The sequence below is a fragment of the Tasmannia lanceolata genome, unplaced genomic scaffold, assembly GCF_043159265.1.
Source record: "Tasmannia lanceolata isolate RefF3 unplaced genomic scaffold, GAP_Taslan_0.1 ptg000002l, whole genome shotgun sequence".
Taxonomy (NCBI): domain Eukaryota; kingdom Viridiplantae; phylum Streptophyta; class Magnoliopsida; order Canellales; family Winteraceae; genus Tasmannia; species Tasmannia lanceolata.
In genome coordinates this window covers 1,575,573-1,597,417 of record NW_027518679.1, presented here as the reverse complement: position 1 = coordinate 1,597,417, position 21,845 = coordinate 1,575,573, and the positions used below count along the sequence as shown (strand labels likewise).

The 21,845-nt window shown below is 40.0% G+C and overlaps 1 protein-coding gene across 2 annotated transcripts in view; it reads left to right on the top strand.

Moving 5' to 3' along the window:
* Positions 1 to 20,066, top strand: part of LOC143871805 (ketose-bisphosphate aldolase class-II family protein) — a 119,539-nt gene extending 99,473 nt beyond the window's left edge. For both annotated transcript variants that reach the window (XM_077376700.1, XM_077376706.1), the window contains 10 exons: positions 3,735 to 3,832; positions 4,238 to 4,382; positions 4,477 to 4,565; positions 4,659 to 4,769; positions 6,103 to 6,177; positions 6,955 to 7,020; positions 7,187 to 7,375; positions 7,621 to 7,731; positions 17,482 to 17,562; positions 19,513 to 20,066. In XM_077376700.1, the coding sequence (XP_077232815.1) occupies positions 3,735 to 3,832; positions 4,238 to 4,382; positions 4,477 to 4,565; positions 4,659 to 4,769; positions 6,103 to 6,177; positions 6,955 to 7,020; positions 7,187 to 7,375; positions 7,621 to 7,731; positions 17,482 to 17,562; positions 19,513 to 19,695 (1,148 nt within the window). In that variant the 3' untranslated portion in view covers positions 19,696 to 20,066. The remainder of the gene's footprint in view (positions 1 to 3,734; positions 3,833 to 4,237; positions 4,383 to 4,476; positions 4,566 to 4,658; positions 4,770 to 6,102; positions 6,178 to 6,954; positions 7,021 to 7,186; positions 7,376 to 7,620; positions 7,732 to 17,481; positions 17,563 to 19,512) is intronic.
* The last annotated feature ends 1,779 nt before the right edge of the window (positions 20,067 to 21,845 follow it).

The window sequence follows — 21,845 nt, the reverse complement described above, 5'->3', positions numbered from 1 at the left end:
GGTATCAGAGCGGGTCGATCGGACCACCCACTGAGCACATCATTAAGGAGCCCGTCATCCGGCGGACGGCCGATCTAATCGTCCGCCGGATACCAACAACGTTGCAAACCAAAACCTTTTCTTATTTATTTTTTCTCAACCAGAACCCTCTCCTCTATTTCTTTCTCATACACTGAGTAGAAGACAACCATGTTGTGCCTCCTTTCGTGCTATCCGCTTTCTGTCCTAGTCCTTTTCAAATCAGATCTTCAAGAATTTTTTTGTTGTTTCCCAAGTCAGTAATGATGACACTTGGTGAGAATTAATATCATACCATGCTAAGAGCCAAAGATCTCTCATCGGCAAGAAGGTGATAAGTAGCCCATCCTTGTTTTAATTCCCATGCATCCTTGTTCTACCCTTGGTATAATTTTTACCTCTTAAATTGGTACGGGCACCCCGTTGCATTCTAATTTTCTTGCCTTCAATTCGATCTCATCTTTCTGAAAATACATCTTACCTTGTAAGCATTGAAATCCCCTCGCCAATATTTGACATATGCACACTCTTTTTCACATCTCGTCCAAAGTTTCAAAGTTTCTTGTTGTCGTTGTCACTCTCTTCATTTTTTTATTTTCTCCCATATTCTCATTTTTCAAATCTTCATTTTTTATTTCAGTTGAGGTACCTTTTCTTAAGGTGCATACCTGAAATAGTGCTCTACTCGGTTGAGGTGCGTACCCAAGAGAGTAGTTTCAAATTCCTATGAGGATCGGTACTTTGAAACCGAGCCATGTTTTCTTGTCCTCGTGGCTCTTACTTGCCCATCGAGGCCCATTCTTACCCATTCCGGCATCGGTCCATAGTGACCCATTCTTACTCGCCCATCGAGGCTTGAGTTTTATCCAGTCCATTGACGCTATGATCCATTGGCACATCTTACAAGCGCCACCTTCCTTCCCAGTCACTCGTCTTCAGCATCTCGGCAACAAGTATCAATCACTTGAAATTGTTCGACAGTGTGCATCAAGTAAGCGGATTTTTTCTTGGAACATTTAATTGTAATTTCTTGGAGAATTTTTTTATTGTAATCAAACGTACGTCAATTTTTCAATCCACATACGTTTGAGGGGGCATGTTAGAGTATGGAGATCTCACCGTCAGATCATCCTGGTTGAAGATTAGGAAAGTAGGTTAGATGAGGCAACCTAAATAAATTAGGATCTTTGATTTGATTTGATTTGGTGGTAGGCTAGATTAAGTAACTTGATTAGATTAGGATTATCTTCCCAAATCTTGCCATATATCTTTCTATGTTTATCTTCTTGAGTGTTCTTTATAAATACTCATTGGGCTTCATTGTAATACATCCAAGATTATTGAAATACAGATTTTATCAACAACTTACAAGTATGCCCTTTTTTGGATTGAAAATGACTAGGATGTCCTAAAGAAATAGATACAAAAATAATCTTACATTACACAGAAGTATATTACAAATTTTCTCACAGAATGCTATATGCCAGGAGCTACACTCTATAGTGAAGGCATGTGGGGTTTGAGACCGTATCTCAGCTGGAAATTCCTTTGTATGGAAACCATGAGGTTGTGGGTTGAAGCCAGCGTACCTATAAAAAAAGGAATTGGAAGCTTTTTGTACCAAATGGTTTCACTGTCATCCCTCTTTGATGTTATGTAGAAAAATAGAGGGTGATCGTCCAGTTAGGAGCCAGACACTTAAGAAAAAGAAAGTAATAAGAATATTGTTGGAAACAATCCATGTTCTAAAGAAATTCGTTGCTATGTTTATTAATATTAGATGAAAAAACAAGAAAAGACACATTTTCACTATGCCATGAGTACATGATTACATCTTTCTCTCATCTCCCTTTCTCTCTTCTAATTCTAACTCCTATCTAAATAGATCAATTAAAATAATGATAAGAGTACATCAATTTCTAAATATCTTCTGTTGTTCTTCAAATACCTCTGATATTCCCTTGCGTCTCTTCAGCTCCTTGATTTTGACCATCAGGAACATGTTCATTGCCAAGGGACATAGCGGAAGAGATTGGATCTCTAGAGGGATCCATTAGCACAAGTATATATGTAAGAAACCGAAACAAAAAAATAAAATAAGATTAAATAATAACATGAAAATGTCGTGAATCAAATAGAGCCATTTACCAAACCAAAGATGAATGAAAGCAATATTTTTTGAAATAGCAATATATTAAGAGAAAAGAGGACCGAGAAGGGCCTCAAGAGAGCCCCTACGAATCATATATATACTATAGTTTTAATCATATATATTTAATATAATTCATATGAAATCTATTATATGAGGGCAACTTGGGATAAAATAAATATTTTCAAAATAAAATATTTAACTTGGGATAAATTTTTACAAAAAAACAAGACTTTAATAACCATGGTCCCGGGACTTCTCAAGCTTTTCAGGTCCTATTCCAAAGTTCTTCAATATGTCATGCTCATAACATGCACATGGCATGGTTTTAAATTTCGGCTGAAACGAAACGAAATGACCGAAATATTTCGGTTTCGGCCATGGCCGAAACAAAATTTACATGAAGTCGTTTCTTTACAAGATTTCAGCAAAATTTCATCGAAATTCTGGGATTTCGCCGAAATTTCGGTTGAAATTTCGTCTTTAGCCATTTTTGCAAAATTTACACCAAAATTTTAACAATGTCTGCCAAAATAATCGAAATTTCCACTGAAATCGCCGAATTTCACACCGAAATTTGAGACATTTCGGTCGAAATAAAAAAAAAACTAAATCATTATCATAATTTGTACATGCTTTCGGCCGAAACCGAAATATTTCGTTTCGGCGGCGGCCAAAACCGACACCGAAACTGAAATTTAAAACCTTGGCACAGGGGTGTATCAGAAGCATGACAGCATCCTGATTCACACACGGGCTGATCTGACCTGTCACTAGCCATTAAGGGAGTTAACCCTATCACTCCCATAGGCCTGAGCTCATTTAGGACTATACCTATTGTGTCCACACTTTGCCCTAGGATCTATCCTAGTGTGATAGGTGGTCCAAGGGTAAGTAGCACACACTTGCTACCGACAGCTCTACTGTCATCAAGCATTTTCATGCTAGGTTAAAACATGTTCTTTAAATGCCACAAAAATTGAATTGCCAAAATATTATTTTATTAATACGAGCATGTAAGGCCACCAAATTTTATAAATACTTCAAGTCGAAAATAGAAAAGTAAAGAAAACAGCAATTGCAAGTCTCGGCTAATCTTGTCATGACAAAACCTTGAGGAAATGATTGCCGAAATACATCGGTATCATCTGTGGGTCCAAACCTTAGGCTTGATGACAATGGGCGTTAAGTGGGCTTTTTCAGGATTTGGGAGGCTATGGTAGAGGTTCCCTGGTCTTTTAGGCTTAAGCAGTACAGGCATCTTTTCAGTAGGCTAAGTAAAACCAAGTCGACTTGGGTGAGTTGATGATTGGAACAATGAGCTTTTATTGACTTAGTGAGTCAATGATTGACTCGAAGAGTTTTTAAACAGTGCTTTGAAGTATAATTTGAAGCCTTGTGCCAGGGAATGTTGTTAGCTGAAAGAAATAGCTTTAGGACAAAATGAAGGCAATTTATGAATCATTAGTTAAATGCAGTGTTCTTGATTAAGGAAATTTTCTTGTTCTTTTTTTTTTTTTTTCTACTCAACGAGTTGTCTTAGTTAATTTTTCTTTTCATTCTACAGCTCCTTCCGAGAGTTTAGAAATTAATTTCAGAGTCAGCTCCGCATTGGTGGACATTGTTAGACGGATAAATTCACGGCCTCGTTATATCCTTGCCAAGGTATTTGCATGTATAAGGAATTGCTATTGAAAATGCATTATCTTCAGTTGTTAATAATTTGTTTGGATCTCCGCATGCAATGACGGCAACTTTTGCATCAAATGTATTGTTTTTAAATGTGTATCTCTCTAACTCATGAACTTTTCTAAATGTTTGTGCGTGTCTATCTCTTTAGTGTTACTTTCTTCTTTCTTTATGCCTAAAATGCTTATGTTTCCATTTGTATTTATTATTCTTGTTTGGATCTGTTTTAATATTCAGTATTTATTCATTCATTCATACCATTCAAAAACAAAAACAAAACAAAAAACAACAAAAAATCATTTTCTTTTGGTAAAAAAGCACCATCGAAAAAGAAAGAAAGAAAGAAAGAAATGCATATTACTCGAAAATATGTTTTTTCAGGGGGGCATCACCTCATCAGATCTTGCTACAAAAGCTTTAGAAGCAAAGCGTGCCCAGGTTGTTGGACAAGCCTTGGCCGGTGTTCCATTATGGCAGCTAGGTCCTGAAAGTAGACATCCAGGTGTTCCATACATAGTTTTTCCAGGTGATTCCAACTCCAAGATGATCTTATATGTTTATTGCTATCGATAGACATTTTATCAGATGCTCAGTCACTTGTACTACTTGGCTCTTATCAGGTAACGTTGGTGACAATAATGCACTAGCAGAAGTTGTGAAAAATTGGGCTTGTCTTGTTAAACATTGGTCGACAAAGGATCTCCTTCTTGTAATCTCTTCTACTAAATTCCAACAATACATATTTTCATTATATGGTAACAATGTATATTTTTATGTCTTGACAATATTATTCTATGTGAAGAATGCGGAAAAGGGTGGCTATGCGGTTGGTGCGTTCAATGTTTATAATCTTGAAGGGGTTGAAGCAGTTGTTGCTGCTGCAGAAGCTGAAAAAAGCCCTGCCATTTTGCAGGTGAGAATCAGTTTGTTAATGATTTCCGTAGTATTTTATGGCAAGAAACCTAAAGTAAGAATTGTTGAATGGTATTATAGTCTTTGTACATGTAACCCTAATTTGGGCATATATATGAGAGAAGAGTTCCTACTCCCTATAGTAGATAATTTATCTACTCCCTAGGCTTAAAATACAGTGGGGGCACATTGTTTGGGTGATCCAAAGAATTCATTTGATGGGCCCTCACATAGATAGGGTGTGCCCAAAAAATCAGCTCCATAGGATCATCCCAACCCTTCGATTTGTAGAGGGAAAAATGGACAGATTTGTGAAGGTTTATACCCGTCCATTTTTACCTCCACAAATCAAAGGGTTGGGATGATCCTATGAAGCTGTTTTTTTGGGCACACCCTATCTATGTGAGGGCCCATCAAATGAATGGTTTGCATCACCCAAACAATGTGGCCCCCCAATGTATTTTTAAGCCTAGGGAGTAGATAAGTTATCTAGGGATAGGAACTCCGTAAGGGGACTCCAGCCTCACTACTACTTCCTCTTCTTCTCCTCCACCACAATAACATGGTATCAGAGCCAATCCATTGAAGAAAACACAGAAAATAAAGTAGTAGTGTGGGAGAAGATGGAGTCTCCTTAGGGAGCTCCCATGAAATATGAAAACCCCGGGTCACACAAAAGGAACACTAGTCTATGTCAAGGTTTTAAATCTCGGTTTCGGTTTCAGTTTCGATCATCACCGAAACGTTTCAGTTTCGGACGAAATCTTGTAAAAATTTCGGAAATTTCCGAAATGTTTCACCGAAATTTCGGGTGAAATTTTGTACTTCACCGAAATTTCTGAAATTTCCGAAATTTCACCGAAATTTTACCGAAACGAAATATTTCGGCGAAGTTTGGTACTTTTCCGACTCACTATGAATTTCGTTCCGTTTTCCACCGAAACCGAAATATTTCGGCAGAAACGAAACGTTTCGGCCGAAATTTAAAACCATGGTCTATGTCATAATTGTTAAACATGCAATAAAGGCAAAACAAAATGTTCTGGAAGTAAATAAGCAGTCATGGCCAAAAACCTAGACCAGTTACAAACGCTGTATGCCATCAAGATTCGCCTTCCATCTTCCAAAAAACCAAGACCAGTTACAATTCTTCACCTAATTGTTAGATGTCCTAAATATTTTTGTTGTTGTCATAGAACAAGAGTGGGCTTCCACCTTCTCTATGAACAGGCAATTAGTTGTATGATCACAGGAAAATTGATGTAACTGTTGTATCAAATTTAGAGTAGGTTTGTAAGAAATTTTCTCTAAATCCAGTGTGTTCCATTGTCCAGATCCATCCGAGTGCTTTGAAGCAAGGAGGAATCCCACTGGTTACTTGCTGTATCTCTGCTGCTGAACAGTCCAATGTAAGAGACATCAAATTCATTAAAAAGAGAAATCATATGCACTAGTCCGGCATTCTGACCTTTTAATATCCTCATCTTATTAAACTAATAAATTCTATTGAAGTTAACAACCTAAATTTTATTACCTCTCAGAGCTAATCCTTGGTAACTGACCATAGGATCTCTGAGAATGTGGACAAAATTATGTGGTGTTCTGAAACTGTATTGGTAATTTGGTCTTCTACTTGCACCATGATTTCCACCTCCAGAGATTTTGGGGAAAAAAGACCAAAACGTAATTGCCTTTTCAGGACATTGTTGAATTTTTTCCTAATTTTCATGGGACTTAACCCAAGCATATAATTTGGTCTTCTACTTGCACCATGATTTCCACCTCCAGAGATTTTGGGGAAAAAAGACCAAAACGTAATTGCCTTTTCAGGACATTGTTGAATTTTTTCCTAATTTTCATGGGACTTAACCCAAGCATAACTTTTAGATGTGGTAATTACAGGAGATGGTATTGGTATTCTGTAAATTTGGGTACTCTGCAGATATCTATTTCTCAAGATGTGTAGTATTCATGAATTTGCTTCATTTTGATGGCTGTTCTGGGCAGTCCTTGCATGCTACTTTCAAATGAGGGGCACCTTTTTGTAGTGTCCCAACAGACCCAATTATCCCCACTATTTAAGCATTGATAGCCCTTTTTTTCCTGAATATTTAGGAAGATCTCTATTGTTTATACTCTTTGCAACACTTCTGGGGATTTAGTTTCTGAAATGTTTTCACTGACAGGTCCCAATCACTGTCCACTTTGATCATGGTAGTTCTAAGCATGAGTTGGTGGGAGTACTAGAATTGGTATGTAGTGAATACTATGAGTATCATTATTTTTTTTGCCCTCTGAACTAACTGTAACATATTATTTTCATAGAATGCATATATTTATATTTTTAACTTAACCAACATTTTTGAATGAGCCCTCTTTTCTAATTCAAATACTACTACTGATTTAATTACTTTTCAGGGATTTGATTCAGTCATGGTTGATGGTTCACATCTTTCTCTCAAGGAAAACATTGTATACACAAAGTACATATCAGATTTGGCGCACTCAAAAGAAATGTTAGTGGAAGCTGAACTTGGACGATTGTCGGGAACTGAAGATGACTTGACAGTTGAAGATTATGAAGCAAAACTCACTGATGTCACTCAAGTAATTATCAACTGTTGTAACAAATTGGCTTCTATTAAATTTTGTTACCAACGATCATGGTTTTAAATTTCGGGCGAAATACCGAAATTTCAGATTTCATTTGGGACCAAAACTGAAATCCACAAAACCCGAAATTTCGGAAAATAATTTTTTTACAATTTTACTTATTTTCCGTAATTTCGGCCGAAACTGAAATTTAAAACCTTGCCAACAATTCATCATAACTGGTGGTATATGCGTTTCAGGCTCGAGAATTTATTGATGAAACCAGTATTGATGCTTTAGCAGTATGTGTTGGAAATGTTCACGGAAAATACCCAGCAAATGGACCCAATCTTAGACTCGAGTTACTGAAGGTCAAGTATCAGGGAGTTAAACTTACTTTTGAACTACACTATCATGGATTTGCCTATTATCTAGATGTAAATATTGATGTAGAACAACTTTTGTACATGAATTCACAATAACACCTTCTACACTATCCTAGATGTACTTACTGTGCAAAAGTAAGATGGGCATAGAAACAGCTTTCCAGGAGAAAGGAGAACCCAACTCAAAAAATTGGGTGAAAAAAAAAGGTGACTAAAAAAGCTCCCTCCCTAGGGCGTCGGCCTAGGGAGGGAGGTGTTTTCTCCCTCTCGTCTTCCTCTCTCTCGTCCCCTCTCTCCCCCGTATCTTCCTCTCTCGCTCATTCTCCCTCTCTCTCTTTCCCTCTCTCTCTCTCTCGCTCTCGCTTGTTTCCCTATTTCCCTCTTTCTCCCCATTACTAACCCTCTTTTTACCGTGTTTCCCATGGTTGGCAAAAGATGAGCCGCGGAGGCCGAATCGGGAATCGTGGAGGCCAGATATAGAACATGGCTTTTCTGTGGTGGTTAGATCTAGGGCTGTCGAGGTAGGATCTGGGGCCGTGGATGTTGGTTTGGAAGCCGTGGAGGCCGGATCTGAAGCCATGGAGGTCCTGAAGCTGGATTTGGAGCCGGAGAAAACCGTGAATGTTTCCGGTGGTCGTGAAAGGCCGTGGGGTGCTAAACCTGGAGCCACGGAAGGCCAGTTATAAGCAGTGCGAGGCCGTAGAGGCCGTGGATTATCGAATCCGGGGATGATGGAAAGCCAGGGGCCATTTATAGGGCGGAATGCCCGGAGCTGGGCTCGAGAAGGCCGGATTTAATGGTGAAAGGGCCGGATCTATTTAGGGTTGATGGAGAAAATGGATGAGGGAGTTGTTGGAGGCTGTGGAAGGAGCCGATGTAAGGAAAAGGGTGTTCTGCTTCAGGGGAAAAGAAGGAGGTTGGATATGGAAGTGAGGGAGGTTGTGGATAGCGGCAATGGACCTTGTAGGGTTAAGGTTTGAAGGAGGAGGAAGAGGAGGGAATTTTAGGGTTGTTAGGGTTAGGGTTGATTGGGGAAGGAGGTGGGGGAGTAGTATAGTCTGTAGGGTCACGGTTTAGGGTTAGGGCTAGGAGCATACTTTTGGATGGGATGATTTTTGGGTTAGTGGAAGTAGGTTTTGGAGAAGATGGTGGAATGATTTGATATATTTTTAATGGGGAGCTATCGGGGTTTGGTGGTGGTTTGAGGTGGAGGCCGCCGGAGATCGGATGATGATGTTGGGTGGTTGGCTATCGTGCATCGTTAGGAGCGCACAATAGCTATGGGCCTTCGAGCGGGATTTTTAAAAATCAAATTTGCCAGCGGATTGTAGTGGAGAAATCGGTGTGACGTGGCAGGTCATGATCTTGACTCGGGGGTCCCACAAATATGGCACTTTTTCGATTTAATTGAGGCTATTGGGTAATGGGTTTTTCTTTTGGGCCAAGGAGAATGCTCCTGGCAATTCATACTATGTAAATTTTGTGGGACTGCTGGTCCCATTGTAATTTTGCTAGTATGAATATATTTGTCAATTTTCAAAAAAAAAATAGAAACAGATTTCCACATGACTTTACCGTAGCACCTTTCATACTTCTAAACATGATCTAAGATTCTTTAACATATCATGAGAACTTTGAGTGGGCAAGATCAATTTGGATAGGATTAAAAATGAGAATAACACTGAGCTTACCATGCAGTCCAAATGGAAATAAAGTAATAGGAGACAGGAAAATGCACAAACACAGAAAAGTACAATCTTTGCCCCCCCGCCCTCGGCGCCGAAAAAAAAAAACCAACAAAAGAAAGAAACTGGTGCGGGAGACCAAAGATCATCATTTCTCTGGTAAACTTGCAGCCTTAATGAATAAATCCAGTTGCTAGAAATATGCGACATGTGAAGTATGATTTTCCCTTGAACAACTTTCTCCCGAATATATTGATTCTAGTCTCGTGAAGTTTGGATCAGACTTGAGAGACTTCGAACATTGTTTTGAGTCTAGGGTGTGCTGCCCCAAGTGTCTTCTCTTTGTTTTTTATTTTTCAGCACATAAAGGTGTGTAAACCTGATGAGTACTGCTGCAGTAATTTTAATGGTACGTTACATTTTTTTGAGGCTGTTGGTAAGAAGGACAAACTCTAATTTCCTTAATGAAGCTTATTTGGTGTCTTATTTGTGTGAACCTATGCCCGAGAAAGCTTCGGAAGAGGCATTTTTTGTTATAGGATACTTGTTTCATTTGAAAGTGCTCTTTCTTTACTGTTGAAGATGTCAAAGAGCAGTAATACTGAATTGAATACTCCTAACACAGGCGGTTTCGGCTGAGTCCGAAACCGAAATTTAAAACCATTGCGACGAGTACAACACGTTTGCAGCCTCCATCATGGCCAAGACACATATCCCATCCTTCTCAAAGCTACAAACCCTTCTTCTTTGGTACGGGGGTATTTTTCATAAAAATGAAGAAAAGAACAAGAAGGCGAAGGCATGATAGAATTAAATGTTTCTTCGCCCAACCAAAGCTACTTTAGTGGTGGAGGTCAGGAAAGAGGCAGCAGAGGAAGTGAGGGGGATTTTTGTAGTCGTGGAGGAGTTCCCCATCCAAATCGCCAGCAATATATTGAAGTTAAGGGCGTGTTCGGCAACTATTCTTTTACTGGATTTTCCCCTTTTTTAGGGGTGGAGAATGACGAAACCCAAAAAAAATTTCAAAAATCTTGTTCAGCTGCGCGACCCGCTAAGGTCCGTTTCCAAAATTCCTGCTTCTTTTTCGACTAAAAAATAGGATTCCTCGAAGAGATAAATAACTGTTTCTAAAGTTTCTCATCACTCCGTTTCCACCCGATTCTTTAGGCAAGAATGAGAAGTGTTGCCGAACATGCCCTAAATAGCCAATTTGGAAGTATTTGTTCCAAGCTGTGCATGGATGAAATCTATGGTGCTTTAGAGGGAGTGTTGAAGATATTTGTTGAGAGAAAGATTAAGAGAAGAAAAGTGAGTTAGGAGAATGACTCCCCCTCACTAAAGTATTTATATAATAAGTAGAGAATGTACAATGACGATAATGCCCTAATGCACTATACTTATTCTAACACTCCCCCTCAAGCTGGAATGTATAAATTATACATTCCTAGCTTGTTACAGATATCACTCAATTTTGGTTTACTTAATGGCTTTGTGAACATATCAGCCAACTGATCTATAGATCGAGTAAACACAGTACGAATCTCTTCTTTCTGAATCCTCTGACGAATGAAGTGACAATCGATTTCAATGTGTTTGGTGCGTTCATGAAAGACTGGATTTGTTGCAATGTAGATAGCAGCCTTGTTATCACAATACAACTATGAATGAGAAGTAGATATGACCCCAATCTCAGATAAAAGCAATCTCAACCAGATAATCTATGTACTCGTGTGTGTCATCCCTCTGTATTCTGCCTCAGCACTTGACTTGGCAATGACGTCCTGCTTTTTGCTCTTCCACGATACCAAGTTACCTCCTACAAATGTACAGTACCCGGTAGTTAATCTCCTGTCAGCAGGAGACCCAGCCCAATCAGCATCAGAGAATCCTTCAATTCGCATATGACCATGTCTCTTGAATAATAGACCTTTTCCAGGTGCACTCTTTATGTATTTAAGAATCTGAATAACTGCATTCCAGTGTGAGGTGTATGGGGAGCTCATGTACTGGCTAACCACCCCAACAGCATAAGATATATCTGGACGAGTGACTGTAAGGTATATGAGCTTACCAACCAGTCTTCTATACCTATCAGGGTCTTCCAACAGATCCCCTTCCTCTGGAATAAGCTTTACATAGGGATCCAAAGCCACAGATACAGGTTTTACTCCAAGATTCCATGTTTCTTCCAGTAAGTCCAACACATACTTTCTCTGTGATAGAGATATCCAATGAGAGGAATATGCCACCTCTATCCCAAGAAAGTATCTGAGGCGGCCCAAGTCCTTTGTAGCAAACTCTTTTTGTAAGGTCTTCAACCTCTGTATTCCCCCTGAGTTGCTACCTGTAATGATGATGTCGTCAACATACACAATCAACAGAATGCACCCTGCAGAGGATTGATGACTGAATACCGAATGGTCTACTGCACACTGTTTAAGCCCAAAGCGCATAACAGCCTCACTGAATCTCCCAAACCAAGCCCGTGGAGATTGTTTCAAGCTATACATTGATTTCTTAAGGCGGCAAATAGAGGAGGACATCTCCCCCTAAGTAGCATATCCTGGAGGCTGCTCCATAGAAACCTCCTCATGGAGGTCGCCATGTAAGAAGGCATTCTTAACGTCTAACTGATGTAGTGTCCAACCATTATTAATTGTCATTGAGAGGAGAACGCGCACTGAAGGGATCTTCACAACTGGTGAGAATGTCTCATTGTAGTCAACCCCAAAGGTTGGAGTATAACCCTTAGCAACCAGACGGCCCTTCAACCTTTTAACTATCCCATCAGGTAAATACTTGATTGAGAACACCCTTCAACCTTTCCTCTGTCGTCACACAAAGGCTTGGAAAGTAGGAGTCAGAAGATCATAAGAAACAAAGTGAGAAATAGGATGTGTTGTATGTTAACTTACCAACTTCTCCAAAAGCTTAAGCTGTTGGAGAAAGGCGTTATTTATCTTTTATACTTTAACACTCCCCCGCACGTGTGGCCCACTTGGCGAACACGTGGCACATGTGGTCCCACTTTGGGCCGACCATCGCATGTGGATTTTTGCTATCTGAGAGGTTTGAACTGGAGACCTTTGGCTCTGATACCATGTTAACTTACCAACTTCTCCAAAAGCTTAAGCTGTTGGAGAAAGGCATTATTTATCTTTTATACTTTAACACTATAGAATGAGAACGAGTGTGAGATGCAATAGGAGAGTCAGAAGGAATGACAGAAGAGTGTAAAGAAGATACCTGAGTAGGCAAGTTAGGGACCTTGACAGAGGAAAGCGATGGTTCTAGTGGAGGAGGTGGAGATCCATCTTTGTGCTGACGCCGCCGATACTATTTGGTAACAGGTGGTGGAGCCACCGAAATGGAGGATGATAGTGGCGGAGCATCCAGAGTACAAGGCATTGACTGTATCTGAACCTCATCAGGAAGCAGCGGAAGAGATAATGATGGCTCAGGCTCCAAGGGGCTGGAAATAGTTGCAGATAAAGGACTAAAGAATGCCTCAGAATCAAAAAAGGTAACATCAGCTGACACAAAATATCGACGTAGGTGGGGACTATAACAACGATAGCCTTTTTGAGTTCTAGAGTAACCCAGGAAGACACACCGTTCCGACCAGGGATCGAGTTTGTCCCTACAGGATCTAGATGATGGACGAAGCAGACACATCCAGAGACTCGAGGTGTGAGAAGGAATGGATCCTGCTGAGGGTATAATACGTGAAAGGGAGAGGATCCACGAAGAACAGAAGATGCAAGGCGATTCGCAAGAAAACATGAAGTTATGACTGCCTCCCCCCAAAAGGAATTAGGGACTCGCATCTGAAACATGATGGTGCGAGTAACTTCAAGTAAATACCGCAATTTTCTTTCAGCTACACCATTTTGCTGTGACGTGTAGGCACAAGAGGATTTGTGAAGAATCCCATTAGATGAAAGATAATCTTGAAACCCGATAGTACCTGAGAAAAATTCCCTAGCATTATCAGTACGAAGACATTTAATATTGCAATTAAATTGATTCTTTATTTCAGCAAGGAAATTTTGAAAAGCAAAGAAGACTTGAGAGCGGTCTTTCAACAGATACACCCATGTCAGACGCGAATAATCATCAATAAAAACTATGAAATACTTAAATCCATTATTTGACGCAACCCTAAAGGGCCCCCCATACATCTGAATGAACTAAAAGAAAATGACTATCAACTCGACTAACGACTCGGGATGGAAAGGACACCCGGTGGTGCTTCCCGAGTTCACAAGACTCGCACTGGAAAGAAGAGACAGAAGCAGGAACAAAGGAAGTCTGCTGAAGCCGCTGAAGAGAAGGATGACCAAGGCGGCCATGCCACTGATAAGCATCAACAGAGCTATGCAAAACGGTAGGAGAAGGGCTGCAGTCAAGGCGATAAAGTCCATCCACCTCCCGTCCCGATCCAATCTTCTTCCCAGTCGAAAGATCCTGAAACAAACAATAAGAAGGGTAAAATGAGAGGGAGCACTGAAGATTTTTTGTTAATTGAATGACAGAAACTAAACTAAACGGAGATTTAGAGACGCATAGTACAGATGATAATGAAATAGTAGGACATATTATACTAATACCAGTGATGGGGGAAGTGGACTCATCAACGAGGGTAATGGTCTGAGAGGCAAAGGGAAAAGATCGATAAGAGGATAGTTGAGAAGAGTTACCAGTCATGTGGTTAGAAGCTCCCGAGTCAATAATCCAGGACCCGGAGCTAGAGAGTAAGGTCGTGGGTGAACTACCTGGCTGAGCAAAGCCCGCAGTGGGCTGGGAAGTGCTCTGTTGAAAATGCTGCAACTCCTCATAATCGGCCTTCGTAAAGCTAAAGGACTCATCGGCTGAAGTAGACCCAGGTGCAGAAGCCACAGTGTCAGAATGGCCAGCAGTGGTGAGATGAGCGGATCCGGGCGGCCAAAGCCCAGGATGAAGTGTATAGCATGTCTTGATCTGGTGTCCGTCACTCTGGCAGTGGGTACAATAAGGACGACCACGTCCACCACCATCACAGCCACGGCCACGAGCGCTACAAAAGGAGCCACGTCCTCTGGGTGGCCGAGAACCACCACTACCATCAGAGGCCACGAGAACGGAACTATCAGAGGGGAGGCTGGACAGTGACTCACCAAGGCACTGCTGCGCACGAGAATAGGCCTCACGTAACGACGGAATAGTATTGGAGCCAAGAATCTGATGGCGAAGATGCTAAACTCCAGACCGAGGCTCTCAAGGTAGTGCACCACTCGAATTTGTTCTCGCTGCCGAAGGAGAACATTCGCAATAGAAGTGAGAGGCAGAAAGATGTCAAGCTGCTGACATAACGAGATAAACTGCTCATAGTGAGTCTCAAGGGACATGTCATCACGTCGCAGACGCATCCACTTAGAATAAGTGGTACCGATACGGGTGAGGTTCTCAACCCCAGAATAGGTGACAGCAGTGTGATCCCAGATCTCCTTGGCAGTCGGGAGGAGGATCATAGTAGAGGAAATGGCAGGAGTCATGCTCTGCCAGAGAAGATTGTGAATCAAGGCATCTTTCTGCTCCCACCGAGTATAGGAAGGATCCTTGAGAGACGGAGGGTTCTGGTGAAGAAAACTGACTTTGCCTCGACCCAGAAGATAGGTCTCGACGGCAACTTTCCAGGGTAAGTAGTTGGTTCCATCAAATTTCGCAATATTCAACTGTGGGTAAGATCCATCCAAAGGTGCGTAGCTAGGAGAAGATGAGGAAGAGGGAGCCGGCAATGGTGGGGTGGCACGGACCTCAGTAGTCATGCCAAGAGAGGGATCCACAATGACTGGGGGATCTATAAGAATGACCAAGAACAAGAGAACCCACAGACAACGGCGACAATGAGCGGATAGAACAAGGTAAGAGATGGAAAACCAACTGCTCAAGGCAAGGACTAATAGCGCGGCCTCACGAGACAAGGACAGGATATGGTTGGGACCATAGTGAAGGCTGGAAGAGGCCGCGAAGAGAGAAAATGGAGAGGAATAGAACTAGGTCAGCACATGAAGATGGAAAGATGAAGAAAAGAAATGGGAAATAGGGTTAGGGTAATGTGTGGAAAGAAAAATAAAGAAAGGAGACGAAAAATAGAGTTAGGTTTAGGGTAATATGGATGTTTGTGTGTTAGGGGGGGGGGAGCATGGGGTCGTGGGAGGTGGGACGGGGCGGAGAGGGCGGGGGGGTCATGGGGGCTGGACAAGGGGGGACTGGGGGCGGGGGTCTGGAGAGGGCTGGAGGGCAAGCGATGGGGAGGTGGGAAGGGTGGGACGGGGAGGTGGGACGGAGGGAGAGGGGCTGGAGGAGTGGGACGGGGTGGGGGGGGGGGGGGGGGGGGCGGGGGGAGGGGGAGGGGGATGGAGAGAGAGGGGTGAGACGAGGGGCGGTAGGGTGGAGGGGGCTGGAGAGGGATTGTGGGGGGGTAGGGTTAGGGTTAGGGTTAGGTAGAGAGATAGAGGAGAGCGAGAGGGTTGAGGGAGGGAAAGAGATAGAGATGAGGGAGAGAGATTAGGGTTAGGGTTTAGGAATGGAGAAGATGGAGGCTGAAGGTGATACCTAGGGATCAGAAACCCTAGGGCTATGATACCATGTTAACTTACCAACTTCTCCAAAAGCTTAAGCTGTTGGAGAAAGGCAGTATTTAATCTTTTATACTTTAACACTCCCCCTCACGTGTGGCTCGCTTGGCAAACACATGGCACATGTGGTCCTACTTTGGGTCGACCATCGCATGTGGATTTTTGCTATCCAGGAGGTTTGAACTCGAGACCTTTGGCTCTGATACCATGTTGAGAGAAAGATTAAGAGAAGAAAAGTGAGTTAGGAGAATGACTCCCCCTCACTAAAGTATTTGTATGGTAAGTAGAGAATGTACAATGACGATAATGCCCTAATGCACTATACTTATTCTAACAATATTAAAGTTAAATAGGACCTACTATACTTCCCATGCGTACTTGGTTTATTAGAATGCTTTTATTCTCTATGTTTAGTTGATAGGACCCATCACTATTGGCATACTTGTAATACTTTCAAGTCGATTCTTATATTTACAAGAATTCGTGGCGTCGGAGGGGTAACTCCAAGGACTTCTCTTCTCTCCCTTCTCCTTCTTTTTTTTCACTTCTCCTTCCTTCTCTTCTTTCTTCTTTTTGTTTTTTACTTCCATGAGTGAAGATCGATAACCCTAACAATACATATAACAGTAATCATAGCGCAGTAAGTTGCTTGGGCCTTTCTTGAGATCTGTTCAGACTTTGTATCTGTCCCACTCATCTTCTATCATTATTGGTAGTTCAAAAGCTAACCCAGGTTTGGCTGGTGTGAGTAGAGTGTTTAGAAACCATAACGAGGAGATTATTAAGTCATATTCCTGACCAATTGGCACCGAAGATTCACATGAGGTTGAGGGATTGGCACTCCTCACTGGGCTTCACATCTTTAAAGAGAACTTCGCCGGATCTTTATTGGTAGAAGAGTCAAATGCAATAGTTTGGGTGAAGAAATAAAAAACGGGGCTTGGGAATTGGCAAAATCATTCTACAAATACAAAATCTATGTATAGAGTTGAATCCATCTTTTAAACAAATCCCCAGATCAGAGGACAAGTCTGCTAAGAAAGAATGGAATATACAGTACTCCCTATTGGAAATTGTTATCCATTAGATTAGCAGATGGCATCAGTTATATTTTTTCATGACTTCTAGTTGGAGGTATTTACTGTTTATGTGCACGATACTACTCTAACTACTATGTGTGGGACCACGACATCCCCATCTCTATTTCTATTCATAGTAGTAAAGCTCCAGTTATCTTTCAAAAAGAAAAAAAGAAAAAAGATTTATTGGATTTCTGGCTTTAGTATTACTGAATCTGCTGATAGCAATGTACTGGTTTCAGCTTATCAAGGATTCTTGGATTTTCATGTGGCATGTGTCCAATATTTTTTTACTTAGGGAACCATGTATGCTTTATGTTTGAATGTTGACACTGAATTTTCTCTACACAGGACCTGCATTCTATGACTTCAGAAAAAGGAATTTTTCTGGTTCTTCATGGAGCCTCCGGGTTGCCCAGGGAAATTATAAAGGTATTTTTCATCAATGGAAAGTGCATTCTGTATACCTTAGTTATATTGCTTATTTAATTTACCATCAAATGCTTCAGAAAATGTTTGGAGCATATTACATATAAATCTCCCAATGATCCACTACATTTAAGTAAAGGAAAAGGTCTAAACCACTATTGTAACTTGTGCTTATTGCAACTCAACATCTTCAGCCACATTAACTCACACGTTGTGTGGGCCATCACATGGTACTATGCTTCTTCATTGGACATCTGTGTCGGGTAACTAAATTGCCTCCATCAAAGTTACAATAGCCCATTGCCAAGCGCCTATCAGACGATGACCCTGCGCAAATTGCATCTGAAAAGCTTTCCGCTGTTAAAATGGTGACCCTGCCCAAATCTCCATAGGAGTAAAAATGGGCTTTTGCCTAACATACTAGTCTCTAAAAAAATATTAGTAACATTCTTTCTTTGTGATAAACCGGTGCCTATCTTCAATTGTGCAATTTCAATGTCAAGGAAATAATGTATTTGTCCGAGATCTTTGGTCTACATATGTTCTTGCTAGCACCCGTTTTACTGCATCAAATTTCCTTCGATCATTCCCATTAACAACAATGTCATCCATATCGGCAACTAAAATTACAATACTTCTCATCTTCTCTGTACAAATATTAAGTGTTCAACCTGAATACAACAAAATCCTTACTTGGTTATAATAGAACTAAACTTGTCAAACCAAGCACGATGCGATTGTTTCAAACCACATAAAGCTTTTAATAACTTACAAACCTTACTTGAGTCCTTGAGCAACATACCTTGGATGGGATGTTGCTACATATAAGCTTTCTCTCGTAAGTCACCACGAAGAAAGGCATTCTGTACATCTAGCTGCCATAGTTTCCCATCTTTATTACCAACACCAAACATAATCACTCGGAATTTAGTTTTGTAATTGAAGCATAGGCCTCCGCAAGGTTTTAAATTTTGGTTTCAGCTTCAGTCGCCAAGAAAACTGAAACGTTTCAGTTTCGGTTGGAAATTTCTGTGGAAATCCTGTAAAATCAAGAAAACACGTAGAAACATGTGCAAATGATAGAATTTAAAGATTAAACTTAAAGAAAGGCTAGATCATGCACAAATACACACCAAATTGGGATTGATTAAATTAATTGAATGTTTTTTTTTTTTTGGATGGGTAACCCCTACCAGTATATTAAATAAAGAAAGATGATACAATAGAAGGAACAAGACCACTGCCCAATCCTTAGAACAATGTCTAACGGAAAGGTATACCCTTGAAGACAAACTCAAAATAAGCATGAGAAAACAAATACACGATTTGGATTTGTGCAATTGGTGAGGCTTGGGACACACGTGATCCCTAGAGCAAGACCCCATACTCAAGTGAAGCCATGTTTACTGTGATCCAAGAGGTCTATTATCTTCTAGCTATACTTCCTTACTCTCTGGCTTTTCTTCAACTCTTGAACCTTTGGGGGTTTTGTTTTTCTCTGGTGGAGGAGTTCTGTTTTCTTTTGTTGGAGGTGCTCTTCTTCGCCAGCTTTCTGTTTTCCTTTTGTCCTTTGGACTCTTTGCCATGAGTCTTCTTCAGTGGAATTGGATTCCAATTAGAAGGATGATCCTTTCATATTTCGGTTTCCTTCTTCAATGTGGAGACTCTCTTCCTCTAGGGTATCTAAAGGCAAGAATCTATTACGTTGACTCTTAAGGGGTTGTCTCTGTGAAACTTCTACATGGGACTCCATTTGTAGATACTTGAATTTTGTTTTGCAATGAGCCTATTTTATGGTAAAAGCTCAACCAAATTTCCTGAAAATCGAACCAAGTTGCACCTCGTCATAAACTCTCAAGCCACTAAGTCTTTGTCAGTGTCTTTGTCAGTGTTAAAAGATAGAAAGTCTCAGAGACCAATATTGATGAAATGTGTTTGATTTGTTTTGGACAGGAATGCATAAACCTCGGTGTTAGAAAGTTCAATGTAAATACAGAGGTCAGAAATGCCTATTTGGAGTCATTGCGGAGTCCCAAGAAAGATCTCATTCATGTAATGGAATCAGCAAAGGAAGCTATGAAAGCTGTGATTGCAGAGAAAATGCACCTGTTTGGCTCGGCGGGAAAAGCAGTGTAACACTGTTTTACTACAGAAATTCTCATGAATTAGTTATTTAGTTCTATCAGAACCCAATTTTTTATGTGGATGGCATTGGAATCTATCTGTAGAATATGGTTTGGAAATTTGTCTAGTTAAACCCCATCTAAAGAAATAAACTGTGAAGGATTCTGAGCATTCAAAGTTGCAGTTCTTCAATTAAAACATTAGCAGCATATTTTGGGTTAACTCTTTGTAAATGTTGATTTTGTATCGGGTACTGCCTCTAGTGATTTATTTTAGAAGAACGTTTGGACAATGATCCAAATATGGTTCGAAATTTGTAATCTGTCTTTCATATCAGAATGATGCATACTGAATACATGAATTATAGGCCCCTTTAATTTGAATCTTCCATCGGGTAGAGGCCCATTTGGACTTGTCAATGGCCCAAGAAATGCTTATATTGGACAATCCTAACCATTTAAATGACAGGATCATCCAATCAGTTGGCCCCTCATAGTATTGGTCTTTGGGACTGGCTTTCAGTCCAACTCTTCCACCATCCAAATAACCAACACATTCCATTCCCAAAAGAAAATTCCTCTTGGAGTTTAGATCATTCCTATTCCAAGTCCAGCCAAATGTTGATAGGGTCATTCCTCTGCTAAAAGAAAGTCATTTTTACTATCCTAATAGACAAATCAGATCCGTTGATCCAAATAGCAGTCATAAAGTCCAGCTAGATGCCGCTGATAACACCTTGATAGGATGATACTAGGCCTTGATCCATCAAGCCTTGTTTGTGGTTCCATCAAGAAAAGCTAAGCCGTTGATTTCTATATTCCTCTATCAAATGCATCAGATGCCAATTTGGGACTAAGACAATGTGAGTTGTCTTATGATGATCTACATGATCAATGGTCACGATCCCACATACATGCCACCTGTGGGACCCAAAAATTGCCGTTTACGATTGATCTGAAAGTGACTTCTTGCGTCAGTCGGTGTAATAACCGACCCTACCATAAAGGGTCGATTATTTTAAGATGTCTAATGGTAGCCTCGGATCCTATGATCAATGGTTAGATCTTGAGGATCTTATTTATCCATGATCAAAGGCCTTTATTAAATCTAGGAATTTCTAGGTTATGTACAAAAGATTTCCTAGAAAATATTTCCTTAAATGCGTTTTTTTTCAAAAACACCCTAATGGGTGGTCAAAATTCCATAAAGGGAAAGTGGACCACACATGTGATCTTACTAGAATGTCTAATTTAAATTAAGGCAACTTTTATTTGAAATCTGTAAAGGAGGGAATATAAATATAGCAAGATCTAAATTTAATCTTCAGTAATTTAGAAAGACAATAAATCAGTTCTAAATTAGGAGGGGAAAAAGGGAAGTAAAATTCGAAATTTAGGAGAGAGGGAATATAGATTTGGACGCCCAACACACCCTTTCTCTCTCTCCCACTCCCTCTTCCTCTGTATCATCGCCCAAGTTTTGTTCTTCCTTTCTCCCCTCACACACACATCAACAGTCGTAAGAAAGATAAAGAGAAGCGGAGAAAAGTGAAGACAAGACGTGAACCTTGGTCTCCTTGTTTCAAACACATTCCAAGTAAGTACATGATACTTTTAATAGATTGATTTCTCAACAGTGGAAGCCCACTAAATTTTAAATAAATAAAAAAAATGATAATAGAGATTCACTATTCAACAGTTAGTGTGTTTATCAAATGAAATTTATTATTGTTTGTATGGTTTTGATTTCAAATAGTTGAGTGATCATATGTTAATCGAATAAAACCTTTATATGTTTATTTATTTTTCCAACAATTGAAGGGTCACAAAAGACATTTTTTTTTTTGTATGATCAAATTAGATCTATGGGTTCGATTTTTCTCAACAGTATGTGGACCCATTTATTTAGGATAGAGTCTATTGATAAAAAAAAAAAAAAAAAAAAAAAAAAAAAATTTGTATATGCAAAGGATTTTTACATAAAACCTAGACCCAAAAGTACATATACATGTTATTAGTGTTTTGAATTTAATAACATATAAATATAAAATTTCGAATGAAATATTGACCAATCAGTATATATATATATATATATATATATATATATATATATATATATATATATATATATATATATATATATATATATATATATATATATAT